We start from the raw sequence: 18,766 nt of genomic DNA on the forward strand, positions 1-18,766 counted from the left end.
TCTTATGCCACCTGTCACAGTTGCAGCATTCAGCCTTGCTGGTGTACAGTTAGAGACTGTAGCCCACCTGTTGATGCATAGTTTGTTAGCTGTCCTCTACCACATTATGAATCAACGGTCAGTTTCTGACCACAGAGCTGCACTTGGCTGGATATTTGGGACCACTCTCAGTGATTCCACATGTAAAAAAAGCCAGCAATCACCCACTGGTCAAGAGTAGGACTGCAACTACCAAATATTTATTCATCTATGAATAATCTAACATTAAGCTGAATATTTGAATATTTGGTAAGAATAAGAAACCCTTAAAACGTTGTACTTCAGTAACTGATCATAAAATATGTTCTTATTGTGGCTGTCATTTTATTTATTTAGTTTAATCCTAATCTAATTTAAAATTTTTAATTCGATTTTTTCAACCATCCTAATTTAATATAATGTTTTTTTTCTCTTTTAAATCCATTGTTTTAATCATATTTTAACAATCTTTAGTAATTTCTATTCTTGTTTTTAAACAATTTTCTCATTTGTGAAGCACTTTAAATGACAACAGTGTATAAGTGTGCTCATACATACACTTATAAGGTGCTTATAAATAAACTGGTCTTGCCCTGTCTTGTTAATATTATTTTATTATCATTATTATTAAAAATGTAGAAATTATTTATCAATTATTTTTCCTATTATTATTTTACACTATTGTAAAATTTCATTTTTTATTCAGCTCTTTAATAAACCTTAACATAAATACGGCATAAAAGGTCATAAAAAGATTATTTCCAGGAAATTCATGTATTTATTACTATTTTAACAGCATACTGCATTAAAATGCTTAGCTAGAAATCCTGTCCAATCTAGCAACCTTAACTCCGCAGCCGCGAAGGAAAGCAGAGGAAACAGTGTCTTTTTATCCATCTCAAAAGTTTTTGTGAACTCTTGGCAGTGAATGGATGATTGATGAAGGGTTTTCAAAGCTCACTGTTGAACGTTGGCTTCATTGCCTGATGTAGGGTAAATAATATTCCTACACCTCTGGACAGCTGTTTTATTTATTCTCAGTAATAGCCAGCAATACAGAGCGGTGGAAACTTATTTGGACTGAATCTAGACTTTAAACTGATTTGTGAGTCTCTCACAAGTTGTGTCAAACCGTAATCTCCATGTGCAGTGCTGGCAACTGTGTGCTACACAGTGACAAGCCAGCATTTGTTTAGATAAACGCGTTTCGGCGCAGATTCATAAAAGTCTAAAATGTCTTTTCCATTATCTAATATTTTATCACATTTATCAAATATTACTGAAAATTTCTTGCAACCTTAGTCAACAGTGGACCTGCAGTCCAAAACTGACCAATTATATGAGGTAAAAAGGTGGTTCTTCCAGGGTTCTTTAGTAAAAAAAAAGTTCTATAAAGAACAATAAACTCTCAATAAACCCTTTGTATGATTAAAGAGTTCACTGCATCATGAAAGGCTTCTTTAGATTGATGGAGAAGGATTATTCAGGGTTCTATATCATACCAAAAAGGGTTCTTCTGTTATGACAAACTTGACATCGTAACAATAGAAGAACCCTTTTTGGTGCTATATGGTAACCTTTTAAAAAAAGTTCTATATAGAACCATCACCAACACATTCTCCATCAATCTGAAGAATCACTTCACAATGCAAAAAACACAAAGCAAGCAAAGTGTTCCTTGAGTGTTCATGGTTCTATATAGTACCTTTTTTTTCCACTAAAGGGCCCCTTAGGGAATCTTTTTTTTTTTTGCTAATAAATTGTGCATGAAAACAGATGGGCTTCCGCAGGGGTCACTGATCTTACCTGTGAAGGGCTGCTGTGGCTGCATTTTTTTCTTCTGCTTGCCTGAAATGACTGCAGTGCCCCTTTGGGGGTAAGACAGGTGACCGCTGGGGCACAGCCTGCGATTGTACACCCATATAGTGGAGCCATAAGGTAAATGGAGCTCAGGAAGTGGACAGTGAGTGGAAGTACAAGGCAAATGTTTCTCACAGTAAGTGGCAAGTGCATGACTAGAATGTAATCATTTTAATTTTTGAAGCTCCACAAACAGAAGCTCACCAGCCCAGTGTTGTGTGACTGGTTGACCAAAAGCGTAGGGGTCACAGCTATGGGAAATACAAGCTTCTCAGTGGAAAGAAAATTCAAGTCATGTGCACTTGAATGTTTAAATTCCATACTGGAAGCTTGTAATTCTGCTACTTGGGTGTTACACAGAACCAGACTAGTTGTTAGTAGGACTTGACCCTGGACATTTGGGCCCAACTCTGGTATGAGCAGGTGCTGTGATACATCTGTATGAGTGTTGCCTGACCTGTTTGCAATCGGTTGCCAGTAGGTTTAGGCTGCTAGTCGACACAGTGAGGCTGATTGTCATTCCAGCAAACTGAAGGTTACTCTTTCCTAAGATAGAGGAGAGACAACGAGAAGAGGGCTGGGGGGGGTTGGATAGAGAGATAGATAGAGAGAGGGAGAGAGAGAGATTTAATTAGATACAGCAATTCATCATGTTGCAGTTGGAACAGCAACTTTTTTGCAGGGTTCAACATTTAGCAGTTCCCGACTGCCGAGAGCAAACCAATAAATACTTTGTGAAGACAACAGGTTTTAAAATCTGGTTTTTCAGCCATAGAGTACTTTCAGCAGTGAAACACATACTTGAAGCTGCCTTATTTTGCTTTATATGCAAACAGTCATGTCCTTTGATTGCAAAAAATGGCATAATCCAGTTGTGCACTGTTTGTTGGTAATAGTTTATTGCACGAGGCACGATTAAAAATGTCAACATAGTTCCTACACCTTATTGCACCGTTTGCAACATCAGTTCTGTCGGCACTTTTCTGCATATTGCTGTTGTCGGAAGAAACCCTCATCTCTCCATTTTGGACGTTTTTCGTTTTTAGACATAATTTGAAAATGCCTGTTACCCTTTACATTGTATGTAAATTTCATGATGAATGGATTAAAAGTAATAACCCAAAATAACTTGGAAACTAAGTCTTCTCCTGTAATTAAAAGAGTGAGACTATATATTGTCAGTGTCGGATATGCTTGAAATTCCTTTAAAAAAAAACTCCATGTCTCTGTTCATTAAGTGTTGGTAGTCTCTTCACCTTCACATTAACTCAAAAATGATTCATCTTTGCTGGTCTAAAGAGACTATCCGTCCGAATATGTGGATATCGCAACAATGGTTACTATGATATGGTCTCCCTTGAACAGAATGACTAAGATGAACCAGCTACAATATTTGCCTGAGAGGCAATTAAATCGAGCCCATTAGATGAAGGCCAACAAAACTCCGCCTATTCTTGCGTTTCACGTGATATCACACTGTATAGCTGCTGCCATTCTGAGGACCGAAATCGTGGGGGGGGGGGACGTCTGCTCTGCACGATGCCTTTAATTTACTGTGCTTTTTCCCTGAAAGATGTGACAGAAGCCGTGAACGACAAGAGACTACACAGACCTTTAATTCAGTGTTTTCAAACCCCAGGCTTGGAGCCCCTGCACTGTATACTGTAGTGTTTCTCTCTGCTGTTCACACCTCGTTCAGCTCAAGAAGGGATTAATTAGCTAATAATATCAGGTATTTTAACCAGGGAAACCACAGTTATGCAGTGCAGTGGTTGCAGGGCTGGAGCTGAACTCTGCACTAACTGCACTAGCAAACTTACAAAATCACGTCTGTCCGACGCACAACATTCAGTCTTATATTTAACGTTTATGTTCCTAATTCAAATGTCATTTATATCTCCAGAAACAGAGAAGTTATACCGGCTGTTTGCAGCTCCATTAGGGGGATGGCTGTTTATCTCTCGGCTGTTAACATTAGCGAAAGTTAATCTGAGTTAATTAGCTGATGTTGCCTTACCTACGATGACAAAGAGGTTTTTCTGCTCTTTATGCAGCACCACAGGATCCTCTACCCACCCTAACGTGAAGAGTAAACGGGCTTCTGTGCTTTTAAATGCCTTGAGAGACTCTCCAGAGTAGTGAGAAGGAAAGAGTCAGCAAACACAAATTTTGTAGCTTTGCACCAGTTTAAGTGGGACCAGGAGTTTGGGGGGAAACTGTATAAGGATCAGACTATTTTATCCATGAGCAGGATTACCGTAATGGTATAGAAGTAAAACAATTTCTTTCCTTTCACATCCAACACACTAGGCTTTGATGTTCAGACATCCCGGATAACCTCCATTACCTGTGTCAGGTGTGTTAGATTAGGGTCGGAGCTAAACTCCAGGGAGGTCGATCTCAGGGACCAGGATTGAGCGCCCCTGATATGCACTGTTTGGACTACACTAATATATGCTTTTGAGCCACTTGCCTGAAAGGACAAGTTGGGAGTAAAAGTTCATGTTGAACCCCCAAATAAACTGATGTTTCTACGATCAAAGGGAATTGTCCTAAACACATCCAAACAAACAAACATGTATACAAAGAAAAAAGAAGAACAAGAACAAGAAAAAGAAAAAACAGAACTGCTGCCTAGATCACAATCACTCTCCTGCTCTCACATTCTTGGTCAAACTGACCTTATCTGCACCCGAACCTTACAAAAATGTAGAGGGGCGAGTGCCATAAATGTACAACCACAAATACACACCCCAAGAACAAACTCCAAACACAGAGAAGGAAACGAGTACTATAATCAGACTGTTGGCCTCTTGCGGCAAAACTGCCACACCTACCAACAAAAGGCCAAACACCCGTCTGACCACACCAACCATTACGGAATACCATAGAGCTTGTTTGTCTGTGTGTGTGCGCGTGTGTGCGCGCGTGTGTGAGCGAGTGAGTGAGAGTGAGGGGGAGAGAGAGAGAGAGAGAGAGAGAGAGAGAGAGAGAGAGAGAGAGAGAGAGAGAGAGAGAGAGAGAGAGAGAGAGAGAGAGAGGGAGAGAGAGAGCGAGGGAGAGAGGGAGAGAGAGAGAAGAGAGAGAGAAGAGAGAGAGAAGAGAGAGAGAGAAGAGAGAGAGAGAGAGAGACAGAAGAGAGAGAGAAGAGAGAGAAGAGAGAGAGAGAGAGAGAGAAGAGAGAGAAGAGAGAGAAGAGAGAGAGAGAGAGAGAGAGAGAGAGAGAGAGAGAGAGAGAGAGAAAGAGAGAGAGAGAAAGAAAGAGAGAGAGAGAGAGAGAGAGAGAGAGAGAGAGAGAGAGAGAGAGAGAGAGAGAGAGAATTAACTGGGATGAAATACTGATAAGGTTGGGTGATACAGCCGAAATCTAATTTGTTCACACACCAATTATTTTATGTATTGCCTAATGCTCAATTTCATGTCTGAACAGTACTTAGAATACTGAATTAAATAACTAATTTTGGTGTAATATACAAAAACGCAAGATTGTATGCAAAAGTTTGAACACCCCATTTTTTTTTTTTGCTTTCCTAATAATAATTTAAGTTTAGTTTTTCTTCATTTCAGTTTAAAATAGCGGGAAAAAAATCAAACATATATAAAATATAAAATGTTCGTCTAGTCCGAGCTCCCTCACGACAAAAAGACAAGAAATTCTGTGATAAACTGATGTTCCCTTTGTGATGCTCTCCGTTTTAGAAATCTCTTAAGATTTTAAACGTCGTGTAGTGTTTGTCCAGCCTAACAGACGACCAGCAAGAGCCGGTTTTGCTCATTTCTTCCTACTTGTGCTGTTTTTAGTTCTGCTTCAGTGGTGTAGCAAACTAAGGGCATTGGACTGAGGGCTGTCAATCATGTATACTCATTAGAATACAAGGGTATGCCCAGGCAGTTCTCAGATAGGTCTGATAAATGATTTTTAAGCCCTGTTTTGTTCAAATGTATTTATTTATTCTCTTCCATTCAAACTCTCCTGAATGTTTTATAAAACACTTCATTTTAGTATCACATTTTTACTATTTTACATTCTGATCTTCAGAATTTTAAGTGACGATACTGTGGAGCAGCACTGTGTGTAAGAGCGTCTCTGTGAGCATGTGGGTGGTTCTGAACTGAATGTGCTGTGGGATTCCAGCGTGCACTGCTGTAGTCCCACACGCAGATGATGCACACTTTGGCTGCTGGATCAGCACAGGGGAGAGAAGTGAATGGTGATTAAATGCTGAGTGAATATCAGTTTAGTGTTAAATACCTTCCTCCTGCGTTGAGCTCCTTTGGCACCTGGTACTGCCTCACACACCACTGATATGGCCTCCCTGTAACATTCAGAATGAAGCGTTAACACACATACTGTCAGGAAAGTGATACGTGTGTTTGTACACGTGTCTGTGCTAATCAGACCGCTAGATATGGATTTCAATCATGCTGCGTATTCTGTATTCCCAGATTTCACACTCCTGCAAGACATTACATTAGATTACACACACACACACACACACACACACACACACACACACACACACACACACACACACACACACACACAGTATGATCTCCCAATTGTAAAATCTCTCTCTCAACATGGGACCATAAATGTACACAGCTCAAAAAAAAAATAAAGGGAACACTCAAAAACCACATCCTAGATCTGAATGAATGAAATATTCTCATTGAATACTTTGTTCTGTACAAAGTTGAATGTGCTGACAACAAAATCACACAAAAATCATCAATGGAAATCAAATTTATTAACCAATGGAGGCCTGGATTTGGAGTCCCACACAAAATTAAAGTGGAAAAACACACTACAGGCTGATCCAACTTTGATGTAATGTCCTTAAAACAAGTCAAAATGAGGCTCGGTATTGTGTGTGGCCTCCACGTGCCTGTATGACCTCCCTACAACGCCTGTGCATGCTCCTGATGAGGTGGCGGATGGTCTCCTGAGGCATCTCCTCCCAGACCTGGACTAAAGCATCCGCCAACTCCTGGACAGTCTGTGGTGCAACGTGGTGTTGGTGGATGGAGCGAGACATGATGTCCCAGATGTGCTCAATCGGATTCAGGTCTGGGGAACGGGCGGCCCAGTCCATAGCTTCAATGCCTTCATCTTGCAGGAACTGCTGACACACTCCAGCCACATGAGGTCTAGCATTGTCCTGCATTAGGAGGAACCCAGGGCCAACCGCACCAGCATATAGTCTCACAAGTTGTCTGAGGATCTCATCTCGGGACCTAATGGCAGTCAGGCTACCTCTGGCGAGCACATGGAGGGCTGTGCGGCCCTCCAAAGAAATGCCACCCCACACCATTACTGACCCACTGCCAAACCAGTCATGCTGAAGGATGTTGCAGGCAGCAGATCGCTCTCCACGGCGTCTCCAGACTCTGTCACGTCTGTCACATGTGCTCAGTGTGAACCTGCTTTCATCTGTGAAGAGCACAGGGTGCCAGTGGAGAATTTGCCAATCCTGGTGTTCTCTGGCAAATGCCAAGCGTCCTGCACGGTGTTGGGCTGTGAGCACAACCCCATTCTGTGGACGTCAGGCCCTCATACCATCCTCATGGAGTCGGTTTCTCATGCTACCACGAGTGTGAAAGCACCACCAACATTCAAAAGTGACCAAAACATCAGCCAGAAAGCAGAAAGGTACTGAGAAGTGTTCTGTGGTCCCCACCTGCAGAACCACTCCTTTATTAAGTGTGTCTTGCTAATTCCCAATAATTTCCACCTGTTGTCTGTTCCATTTGCACAACAGCTGTGAAATTGATTGTCAATCAGTGCTGCTTCCTAAGTGGACAGTTTGATTTCACAGAAGTTTGATTTACTTGGAGTTATATAGTGTTGTTTAAGTGTTCCCTTTATTTTTTTGAGCTGTGTATTTGAAAATAGGTTTACTCAGAAGGTACACAGTGCTTTGCCAAACAGAGACCACCCTTCATTCAGCCTTAACAACTAAATACAATACTACATTTAGCAGTATTTATTCTGTCCACTTTTACCTTTATTACCACTCTATGCTTTCAGTTCCTCAAAAAAATCAGAAGGGATATTAAATTTCCATCTTAGAAGTTGGTTTAGCATTTTCTGCTTCTCACAATCTAAATAGTCCCAAATACATTCAGTAATGTTGGGGTCTGAACTCTGGGGTGGTCAGTCCATTGTTCTGAGAACACCAGTAGCCTTTTCTTTTGCAGGTTTCCTTTTCTCATTGAGGTCTTCTTGACAGCCACACACCCTTTCAAACCCATAGTGCTGAGTTGCATTATCACAGGTGAGGTTTTTGCAGAGCTGAAATGAAAGTGGAGCTTGATTTTTATCTCAAATGTAAAAGCTTTCAGTGCTGTTTACCTGATGGGGCAGTTTTGGTGCCTGCCAAGCCTTACAGGGTTCAAGATATTTTGAACTGCTTTTTCACTTATTTGAATTTGACTTTCCACTTCCTTATTGATTATCCTGTATCTAATATCCTCAGATGTTCCAAAAATGGAAAAACTTGTACTTAGTGATCGTTTTGACTGGATATTAAATAAACAAAATGCAGGCTCTGACCACTGCACAGTACTGTGTGTATATATACACAGTACTGTGTAAAAGTCTTAATCTATGTAAATCACTACTGTGTAATAGTCTTAGTCTATGGGAAATCACTACTTATTCTATTAATGTTATTTGTATTTATTACAATATTAGTATTTTCTGAGCAAATAAAGCCTTACTGCCCAGATAAATAATATCCTGAGGTGCCTGAAATGTATACACAACGTTGTAGATCATTCTAAAAAATTAGATTTTGCTTGTGACGAATTGAACCTTATTTAAATAAAATGAAAACAATTAAGGCATGGAGTCACTTAACTCAAAGAGACTGTAGTCCAAATCCAAGTTAGCTAAAAGCTGACTTTGAACCAATTTGAACCAATGATCCATATATATTTAAACTTACTATGATATTACACACTATAAAGACATACAATTAGCACTCTAACACAGTGCTAAACAAAAAGGAGAAGCCACAGAGATTCCAAAGGCTTCCAGGGGCTTCTATAATAAGAGTATGTGGTGTGTGTGGCAGCAAGGCAGGCTGATGGCATTAAAGCGCCTCTTCTCTCGCCTCTCCCTTTCTCACACACACACACACACACACTATAACACTTCCGTCCCGTGGAGAAAATGGCCATTACACAAATGCCTAACTTGCAGTTGCTCCAGATCATTGGCATCACAACCCACACATGCACACACACACTCGCATGCACATAACGGGGGATGGACAGAAAGAGAGAAGATTCTCCCGCCCTCTCTCTCTTGCTCTTTTAGGCACGCTCCCTCCCCCCCCACAATCACTGACCACAACATGAGAGGAGGGGCATATGACAGAAGAGAGCGAGAGATAGAGAGATTAATAATTAATCATAGCAGAGTCTTTTAACCCACCACTGAGAGAGAGAGAGAGAGAGAGAGAGAGAGAGAGAGAGAGAGAGAGAGAGAGAGAGAGAGAGAGAGAGAGAGAGAGAGAGAGAGAGAGAGAAAGTGCCTGTGTGGTGATACACATGTAATGAATGCAAAGCTTTTGGCAGGAACATAAATGGGCATGAATGTGTGAATGAGTGCTGGGCTTTACCTGGTAACCTGAGTTCTGGTGTTGAAGTCCAGTGCTCTCATTGACTGCAGGACCTCCACACAGCCCATGTACTGCAGAGAGAGAACAAACGAGGAAATGTGTTAGCCCAAGCCACTTCCTGCATTACACACCAACCACCAACCCAAGAGAAACAGAATTTCCTGTCAAACTCTTTGTTATGCAAAATGAGTCTTTCTGTGGAACCACCTGGACACGACACTGAAAGAATGCAAAGAAAGGCTGAAATACAATATCACCATTCAGCAGCCTGGTGCTGGTCGTGAACCTATAACATAACTATAGCAAGTGATTTTACAGTGAGATTACATTCGCACAACGTTGCATTTTCCCATTTAGGTCCACTAACAATGACACCTAAGACTAAAGACGAACATAAGACGTGGTTTTCTAAACTTAAGGAAAATCAAATGTTGACCCTGTTTGAAGCAGAAGTCTGATACCCAACCTCAGCCTGATGGGGCCCAATAAAACATTGGGTTATGGGCCGAGTTCAGACCATTTTTCGTGTGCACCAATGGATATTTTTGTGCAGCCCATTTTGCGAAACTCTCATGCACGTCCTCTCTTTTCCTCTCTCATAGTATTCAAAATAGTTTGAGTCGTCAGAAACTTGTAAATGCGAGTCAGGTTCAAGCTTCAATCTCATACCCATGCAGACCTCTAGTTGGAATGGGTCACTGGAAGTACAATTCGTGTAAAATTCACATGGAAAACTCAGGCACCAATTCCCTAGGCTGATTTCCTGTACATGGATTCAGCCCAGCTGGTTTCCTGGACATGAATTCAGCCCAGTCTTAAATGAAAGTGTAAGGTCAACGGTGATTCACCACTGAAAATCATTTGTGGTGTAGTCATCTTCTGGCTCTGAGAGACCAGCCTTGTGTCTAACCAGGCAGGCATGTAAGGCTACATTACCACTGCAGGAAAAAGTGGTTCAAATCTGATCTTTTTCCTTCATGTGTGTCCAGGATTTGGCTTTTATGTGGCTGAACATGATCTACCGTTCTTCTTCTAGTTCATTTTCCACCTTGGGAGACAGCTGGAACTCTCAAAATAACCGCGATTAGCAATTAAATAGTCTTTTTGGCCATTTTATGCCACTTGTAGGCGTATAATCGGGTTATTAAGATACCTTGTTTTTCTAGTTAGCTTATCGTAATAGTTAATGTGAAATGATAGACCACATTGTTCTGTGAGCACAAACTTGCAAACATGTCTAAACACGCATACGCCTATGAGTATGAATGGATGCATCAGCTATCTTAATGTAGCTTAATGCTAGTTGTGCTGACATGAAAGTATGCAGTGCACCCGTTGTTGTTTACATTCTAGTCTACTGCTTGGTCATGTGTTTGGTGATTATATCTGTACCTGGACAGGTAAAGAAAGCAGGTACCATTAGGTCCTGTTGGCACCAGTCTCGAAGAGGATCCAAAATCTATAAAATTGGAACAGTTCCAGTTGTCTAGTACCGAACATTCTGGCACTTTCTGCAGCTGAAAAACTAAACTAAATGCCATCAGAAACCAAACATCACAGAAAATGCTGGTAATAAGGTGCTCTGTGGTAAAGTTGACTGATATCAACAGGTTCCATGGCTGTTGAAACATCTTCCAGAAGCACCATTTTCAAAAGTCTAAGCAGCCAGAATGGTTAAACCTTAGGTTTTAAACCTTTCTCAGCAGGTACTGTTGGGACTGGGCATGAGGTTGAGATGGAGCATCACATAGCAAATGTCCACTATATCTCCAGACGGAGCTCAGGAACTCCAATCCAAAGGCTTGCGCTAAAGCTGGAGTCAAGGTTTAGAGGTCAAACTTCCTTGTCTACATAAAATTAGGAGACATGCCTGGACTCAATCAAATGCCGCAGGCACTGCAGAACTGTGGTGCAAAGAGGTTCTGGTATAATGTTGTGTTTCCTGAATTATCAGGAACACTTTTATGTTGTATGGGAATTTGGAGACGCATTAAATCCCAAATGCATTTCAGGATATTGACCAATGTTCAGATGCAAGGCGTGCATTCATGCTGAAAACATTATCCTTTTCCAGAATAATGAAACAAGTCTTATTTGCTTCACAACAGCTGCCTGTACATGATGAATCAGAGATACAGTCACAGTGGCTTTGCAGAAAACACAGTACAGGGAATTATACCACATTATGATATCATATGTGGAATGTGGTAAGACAGCAGAGACAGAGAGTGTTGATACAGATTTGGAGAGTGACTGCTAGGCTTCATCATCATTGAGAAGTTTACTACACTGCTTATTATATAAGCCAATTATTTTGATTAATCCAGCACTAGTTGCCTCACCTCAATTACCTTCCATCTGCTTCCTGTGATACAGTCATACTTTATGGCCCACTATGGCTCGTCTACATTATGGTTAAATTATTAACAACATTATGAAAATTAGTTGATTATCAACAGTGTGAGGACCAGAACAGAGGTTAGTATTATAAACAGGGTTAAGGCCATCTCATACCAGACACGGGTAGTGGGCAATATAGACAAATTGATATCACAGGAAAATTAAAATTTCTGGCCGTTTTGAAATATATTATGGTATAAACATGGGAAGGGAGAAAAGAAGCACAGACATTACTCATGATCTCCTACAGTGGGAGGTGATTGAGAGAGCACTGCTTTAGAAACATCTGTGGCTTAGCCACTAATGTTAGCACGGATGCTGAAAGTTTATTCCTCCCAATTTATATATGGTCAAGTGTAGAAAAGACTTTGACCTTTAGGTTAAGGGATGTGGTTAAGGTTTGGTTTAGAGCACATATTTCACACTCCAGCTCTTCTGGGTGACAGCAATGCACTCTTCAATGTTCTCTCTTATTAAACACACCTAATTTAACTAATCAGATAATTAGCATGGCTTTCATAAACTGAATTCAGAGCGGTAGGGAAAACGGCAATCCTTAGCAGAGCTGTAGCCGGGAAGGAACCCAGTTTGACACACCTGTTTTAGAAAAGCTGTGAGTTAAAGACAGCATTAATTTAAGGGTTTACTGCTCCACTCCAGACCCACTGTTGCACACAGTATTCCCTGCTGGTCAGCTACATGTTGGACCAGGAAATGCAAGAAATAGTGCAGGGAAGTGGGTCCCCATCACTGGAGTACACTGCAAGGGTACTCCAGGACCAGGACTGGGAACCACTGACACAATCCCAATGCTAATCTTCACATTCTCACAGACAGAAAACAACTCTGGCTTAAAAGTTATGCCTTACCCTGACGGTGTAGGAGACCCCAGTCGTGCTGACCACGCTGTCTGAGTGCAGCCATCCTCGGGTGGGCTTGTTGACGAAGGAGCCGTGGCGCGTCCACTCATCTCCACCCAGCTGGCCCCCTTCCACCCGGGCCCTGCGCGATGCCCCACCCAGCCGGTTCATATCCTGTGGGGGGCGAGGAGGGGGAGAGGGAGCAGTTAGAGAGGGAAGAGGAGGATCAGAAGAGGTGGCAAAGGCATCCTGCATCTCACGGTCCCCGGTGTCCTGCTCAGACCGGTTGGCGGCCTTCAGACCGGGCAGCAGAGTGGCTGACATTCCCAGCCGCAGGGACCCCATCCTGGGGAAAAAAGAGCACAGCGTGGTGGGGCTGTTCTCCACCGCCCGCGGAGAAGAGGCGGGCGGGAGGATGGGGGCGAGGGAAGAGGAGGAGAGAGAAGAAGAGATGCCCGGAGGAGTGAGGGGGGTGAGAGGAGCAGAGGAAGGGAGAGACTGATTGGAGACCGTCTCGTCCGTTGAGCTAAAAGAGTCGCTCCTGAATGGAGCGTATTTCGTTTTGGGGACGAGCTCCATTTTGATGTGTCCATCAAGCTGAAATGAATATGCTTTATATACTCTTATGGTCTCTCCAAGTGTCTCTTTCAAAAAAGTCACAAACCGGTCTTCTTTTTTCTGTTCCACTCCTCTGGCTCTCTCCGTCTACTGATCCCTTCATCGTTAGACCGGAGAGATGATAGTGCAGTGACAGCTCGGTTCATGAGCATCAGAGGAAAGCAAAAAAGTTGAGACAGCGGAGAGAGAGAGGAAGAGAGAGAGAGCAAGAGTGAGAGTGTAAAAGAAAATGGAATCTCTTGTTAAATTCCAGATCATACAGACTTTGACATTAGCGTGTTGTCACACAGTGTACTTTAATGGCTGTGTGAGGTTGCTTGCATCAGATCTTAACCTGCATAGAGATAACTGTGGTTAACACCTTATGTTAGCATCATTAAAGAGCACCATATGCTCTACTCAAATATCTCAGAATGATTGTCGTCTAAGTACCTGTTTGTCGGTATGTATTATTTGCCTTAAAAAGTTCATGTCACCGAGAGACAAAGCACAATGAAATCTTTGATATTTAGAGCTTGTATGTGTGTTTCCGTTTGCGTGTGCTGGACTCCACTCTAGTAGTTCTTGTCCGACAGCGTCCCATAAAAAGCCTATTAGCTGCAGCTGAGACTAAGAGAAGAGGCTTCCAGCGGACAGACAGATCAATATAGAAAGGAGAGGGAAAGAGAGAGAAAATGGATGGAGAGCACTGAACCAGTGGACGCTGATCACTTAACGAAAAACAGAGCTGCTCTACTGAGGGAGGATTAGATGAAACATCAGCCTCCACACGACAAGAACATGGATCAGTAGGACCTGATCACAAAACTACACAGATGACTAAATACTAAATTGTCTTGATGCAACCTTAAGAGCTTAAGTCCAAGCTGTCCTAGTCATGAGCAGATACAGTCGGAAAGGAAAAACAGGCCCAGATCAAGACCGCAGAAAGCACCAAGTCTGATCTGGACCAAACTCACTCAGCCGACTTTTTCCCTTTTCTTGCACTGTAATCATGCCTTCTCCCTTCTCTTTCACTCCCTTTCTTTCTTCCTCCAAATGATTCTGGGTCCCCTGTCCTCCAGCTGTATCCTCTCCCTCTCTTTCTCCTCCTCCTCCTCCCTCCTCTTCCAAATCACCTCCGGCTGAGCTTCCCTCCCTCCTTCGGCGCTCTGTCCCTTGCCTCGATCGCCCTCTCTATCCCGCCTCTCCTGGAATCCGTCCCTAAGCCTCCAGACAGTGTACTGGGCCCTGTTCCTTCTCTCCTCCTCCTCCCGCTCCCGCTCCCTCTCCCTCTCCCGTTCTCTCTCGATCACGCTCGCTCTCTTCTTCCAGATGATCTCTCTCTCCCCCGCTCCCCCTCCCACGTCTTCTCTCCCGTTCTCCAGGCTGCCTCTTTGTCCGTTCTTCCTCTCAGTTCACTTTCCTGATCGCTCCTTGGCGTTCTTTCAGATAAGGAACTCAGAATCAACAGCTAGGGAATAACCAAATACTAACTGCTAACTGTCCAACTGTAACAAACCTTAAGAGTACATCAGTAGGTTGTTAACACAAATACACATGCATATAGAAATGTGGTAAATCTAGAAAAAAGGTGAACTGAGCCCTGAAAAGGTTCTGTTAACGGTCTAGAAATAAGGTGAAAATGTGCCTATAGAAAAGATGTAACTTTGAGCACCATTAGAGGAACTTCTTGCCTAGTTGGTTTTAAGTTGAATAAGTGAGGCCCAGAGATAATCTTGCACAATGAGAACTAGGCCAAATAGTGTCATGCGCTGTAATAACATTTTAGAGTGATAAACAGACCAACTCTATAACGACTGTGTTCCCACGGGAATGACAAACATTGGCTTGTCAGCCTAACGATAATGAGACCTGATTGGCCCCATCTGAAGTTCCACCCTCAGAGATCTCAAACGAGAGAGACTCATTAGAGGCTGACTGGAAAATCAATCACTCCCTCATTACTCTAAATGACACCTTGAACCCGAGGAACAGTCCCATCAGATGAAGCAGGTCTTAATAAATCAGTTTCCTGAGAGAAAAGCTACCCCCAAAAGCAGCTTGACTTGTCCATTACTTGAGCATTGACAAAGCTTTATCCAGAGAAGAAACAGTCTTTAACTGCAAACGGTTCTGAACAGTCTAGAACGGCGCTCCCAGAGAACAGTCTTAGCAGTATGATCAAATCCAACCACATATATTACCATAATCTCGAAAGCACTTTCAGTCACTGTAACAGTATCCACACTTCGGAACTCTGTTGGCAGGAGGACAGACTCACTCGTTCGACCCTCGTCCTCAGAGGCTTCCGCTGCATATTTGTTTTTTCCGTCAGCACAGAGAAGTGTTGAGCAGCTGCTTTAATCATCAGATAAATCAACGAGATGTTAATCAGACTGCTCTCACACAGCACCGATGGCTATACTCGGAAAACTCAGAGCAAAGCCAATTAGCAAAGTAATAAACGTGACAGGCAGTCATAGCAGAGACCCATCACGTCCACTGCTGTACAGACATAAGATGTACACCCTTTTACACTAGGGCAGATCTCAAAAGCTGCTATGAAGCGTAATAAAGTTTAACAGCTCCTTGATAAGTAGTGTCTTTTCAGTGCAGCTCCGACGAGGTCTGGTAAGTGCAATAGATAAAATACACCAGTGAGTATAAGGACATGGCACAGAATATGAACCAGTGAAGTAGTTCTGGAGTGTGAGCTGTACCTGCATGCCGTCCACTTAAGAAATGACAAGTGCAATCAAAAGGCATTCAAACATCAGCGACAAACAGTTCTCAGAGTTGCGACTAATGCATCATGGCACACATAGAGCACAGTGTTCGGGAAATAACAGTGCAAAAGGGGTAGAAAACCCAACGAGAACATTACAAAACACTTAGTAACAGTACGGCGAACCAAGCCTTGAGCACAGTCAAACCGTGACAGCTCAGATGTAGCACCTGTTCATCAAGAATATGGCAGAATCCCTGTTTGGATAGGATGGTTCGTTCCAGGATGTCGTGCGAGTTAATTAGCTCACTGTGGCTGCCGTTTGACTATGAACATGGAGTTCCAGTATACATGCTGTCAAACCAAAGGCAAGTAAGAGGTAACAAGTATCTGTATAAAATGTTACTCAAAGAATGCAAGTGAAATGTTCCAGAATTATGGATGGAATAACATCTGTTGGACGGGATCACTGGCAAACAAGCAGTTTACAGGTCTGTTTCAGGCCTGTGGACGTTCAGTTAATAAGCAGCCAAGTTTGTTAATCTACACAAACCTCTGCTAGAATGTTTGCTGTGACATGAAAAATAGCACGGTATGGCTGGCACTCCACAGAGGAGGCAAACCCTGAGTTTAACTACACATCCTGAACCTATCAAGCATACACATCACAGAATCTGTATGTGATGATCTCAGACAAAAAGACATTTCTCTATGACGATTGATGATCCAGTGGGACAGATGATGTGAAAGTAAATCCTGACAGTGAATAAGCTGTGCTCATTTGGTCAGTATAGTCCTTTTAATTGCCAGAGATGACAGACGTGAACTGGTAAACTGTACAAAGCATATAAAGATTGTAGACAGAAAAAAAGAGAAGAAAAAGAGCACCTTGAAACCTGGCTTGGCTTGAAGGCTCTTACCTAAGTTGCGTGAAGGGAGAGCGACCTCGAAAGTTAAATTTATGACAAGTTACGAAACGTAGAAAAAAGTAGAACTTCGTGGTAGCCGGGTTGTTGCCATGGCGATAGACTGCGGAGCAGAATCCTGCCAGACGGAATCTTGAAGGAACCCAAACAAAAGGCAATGAGTTCCACCAACACAAAACCTGTTGGCTCTACTCTTGGCCAATCAGAATGAGCTTAGAGACTTTGACTTGTTAATGGAACAAAGGCTCAGTGAGAGTCTTGCTGAGAATCAATAGTCTGCTGATCCTGCCGCCACGAGACAGCAAAGTTCTGCTATCGCCTCCACTGCCATAAAGCTAATCAATGTTGACATCTCAACGAGGACAGCGTCACTGTATAGAAGCAAAGATACAAAGATTCACTCCTATACAAAGCATTGTTATCGCACCAGGCCAATGAGGAAATAAAATATTGCTCAAGACCTTGCAGATACACATGCACGCTTCCGGATAAAAACAAATCATTTGAAAAAAGGACTTCTGCCAAGAGCACCCGTCCTATTCGCAACGCCAAAGAAAGTCTCTGAGAACAGATTTCATTAATTAACCCACAAAGTTTGCATATGAGGAACCTGATTGTTTTCTGCATATACAACTATTAAATGACACCTATAAAAACTCAGTGTGATTCCTGGTCAGACAACAGAACATTTGACATCTGTGTTTCCTCACTTTAGTTCTAATCACTTCTGACGGTTGAGAAAAAAGTAAAGGCAAAATGTCAGTCCATCAGTCTGTCAATCAAAACAAAGACAAATACAAAAAGACTGCATGATTATCTTCAGCAACGTGGTAAAAAGGTCTCCCTTGCTCATATTAGTATTAAATTTGAATAGAGCCATTAAGCTCCTCGTCTCGCTCCATCTCTCTCTCTCTTCCTCGATCTCTCGCTCAGTCCCCTCCCTTGGAGAGGAAAAACGTGGTCTCGCTTTTATCCATTGACTGGATAAAATTACAAAGTCATGGTCAGGTTCTGCTTCCTCTCTCGTTCACGTGCGGATCCCTGCTCTTCCCTCTCTGTCCTCTGGAACACTGGGACGAACGGCCCGGGCGAACTGCCTTTGTTCTGCTCTCCTACCCCCGCGCGCTCTCTCATCCTCCTCTTCTCTCCACCTCCGTCTGCATTTGAGGAGCGAGCAGTGCAGCCAACTGTCCTCTATACTCTACGCCTCCCTGTCTAGCGCCGTCTCTCTCTCTCTCTCTCTACCCCTCTCCCTGTGCACGTTCACACGCTGATGCTGCTGCCGATTCCTGTTTCCACCTCCCTGCCTCTCTCTCCTCCCCCCTTTTCCCTCTCTCAATGTCTCCTTGCAGCGGCAGTCATTTATGCATTTCTAATAAGGCTGCACAACACAGGCAAACTGTCCTCACATCTTGTGATTTTATTTCGAAACAATGACTGCGATATACCTTGCAATATATTGAAATACACTGGCGAACCCCTGATACGAGTTGAAGATGTACTTTATCATGTAGCACAGCATCATATGCCTTACACTCATCGATTTGTCAGTATTAATGTTTTTCGGTTTTTAATTCGTCAACGTAGAATAGCTTGCAAACTCTTCATACAACCATTTGGAATCTGTGGTGCCAACCAATCATGACTGCTAGTGTGGCCACTGATCTAGGCTAACAAATACCACCAAGCTAGCATTAGCATAAGCATCAGTGTCCATTATTTGGCGCAGTCGCCGAAGAAAATCGGAAACAA

At 42.6% G+C, this 18,766-nt stretch overlaps 1 protein-coding gene across 4 annotated transcripts in view; it reads right to left on the reverse strand.

The window, feature by feature from the left end:
- The window catches only part of shc1 (SHC (Src homology 2 domain containing) transforming protein 1), a 67,389-nt gene that overhangs the window by 10,056 nt on the left and 38,567 nt on the right, over positions 1-18,766 (reverse strand). For 2 of the 4 annotated variants that reach the window (XM_037536932.1, XM_037536931.1), the window contains 4 exons: positions 12,773-12,937; positions 9,504-9,574; positions 6,131-6,194; positions 2,336-2,455 (listed from right to left, as the gene is read on the reverse strand). In XM_037536932.1, coding sequence (XP_037392829.1) covers positions 2,336-2,455; positions 6,131-6,194; positions 9,504-9,574; positions 12,773-12,934 — 417 coding nt within the window. In that variant the 5' untranslated portion in view covers positions 12,935-12,937. Of the gene's footprint in view, positions 1-2,335; positions 2,456-6,130; positions 6,195-9,503; positions 9,575-12,772; positions 18,327-18,766 lie in introns of those variants that run through there. The other 2 variants (XM_017721742.2, XM_037536930.1) reach the window with 2 other exon arrangements.

Source organism: Pygocentrus nattereri, chromosome 3, assembly GCF_015220715.1.
Source record: "Pygocentrus nattereri isolate fPygNat1 chromosome 3, fPygNat1.pri, whole genome shotgun sequence".
Taxonomy (NCBI): Eukaryota; Metazoa; Chordata; class Actinopteri; order Characiformes; family Serrasalmidae; genus Pygocentrus; species Pygocentrus nattereri.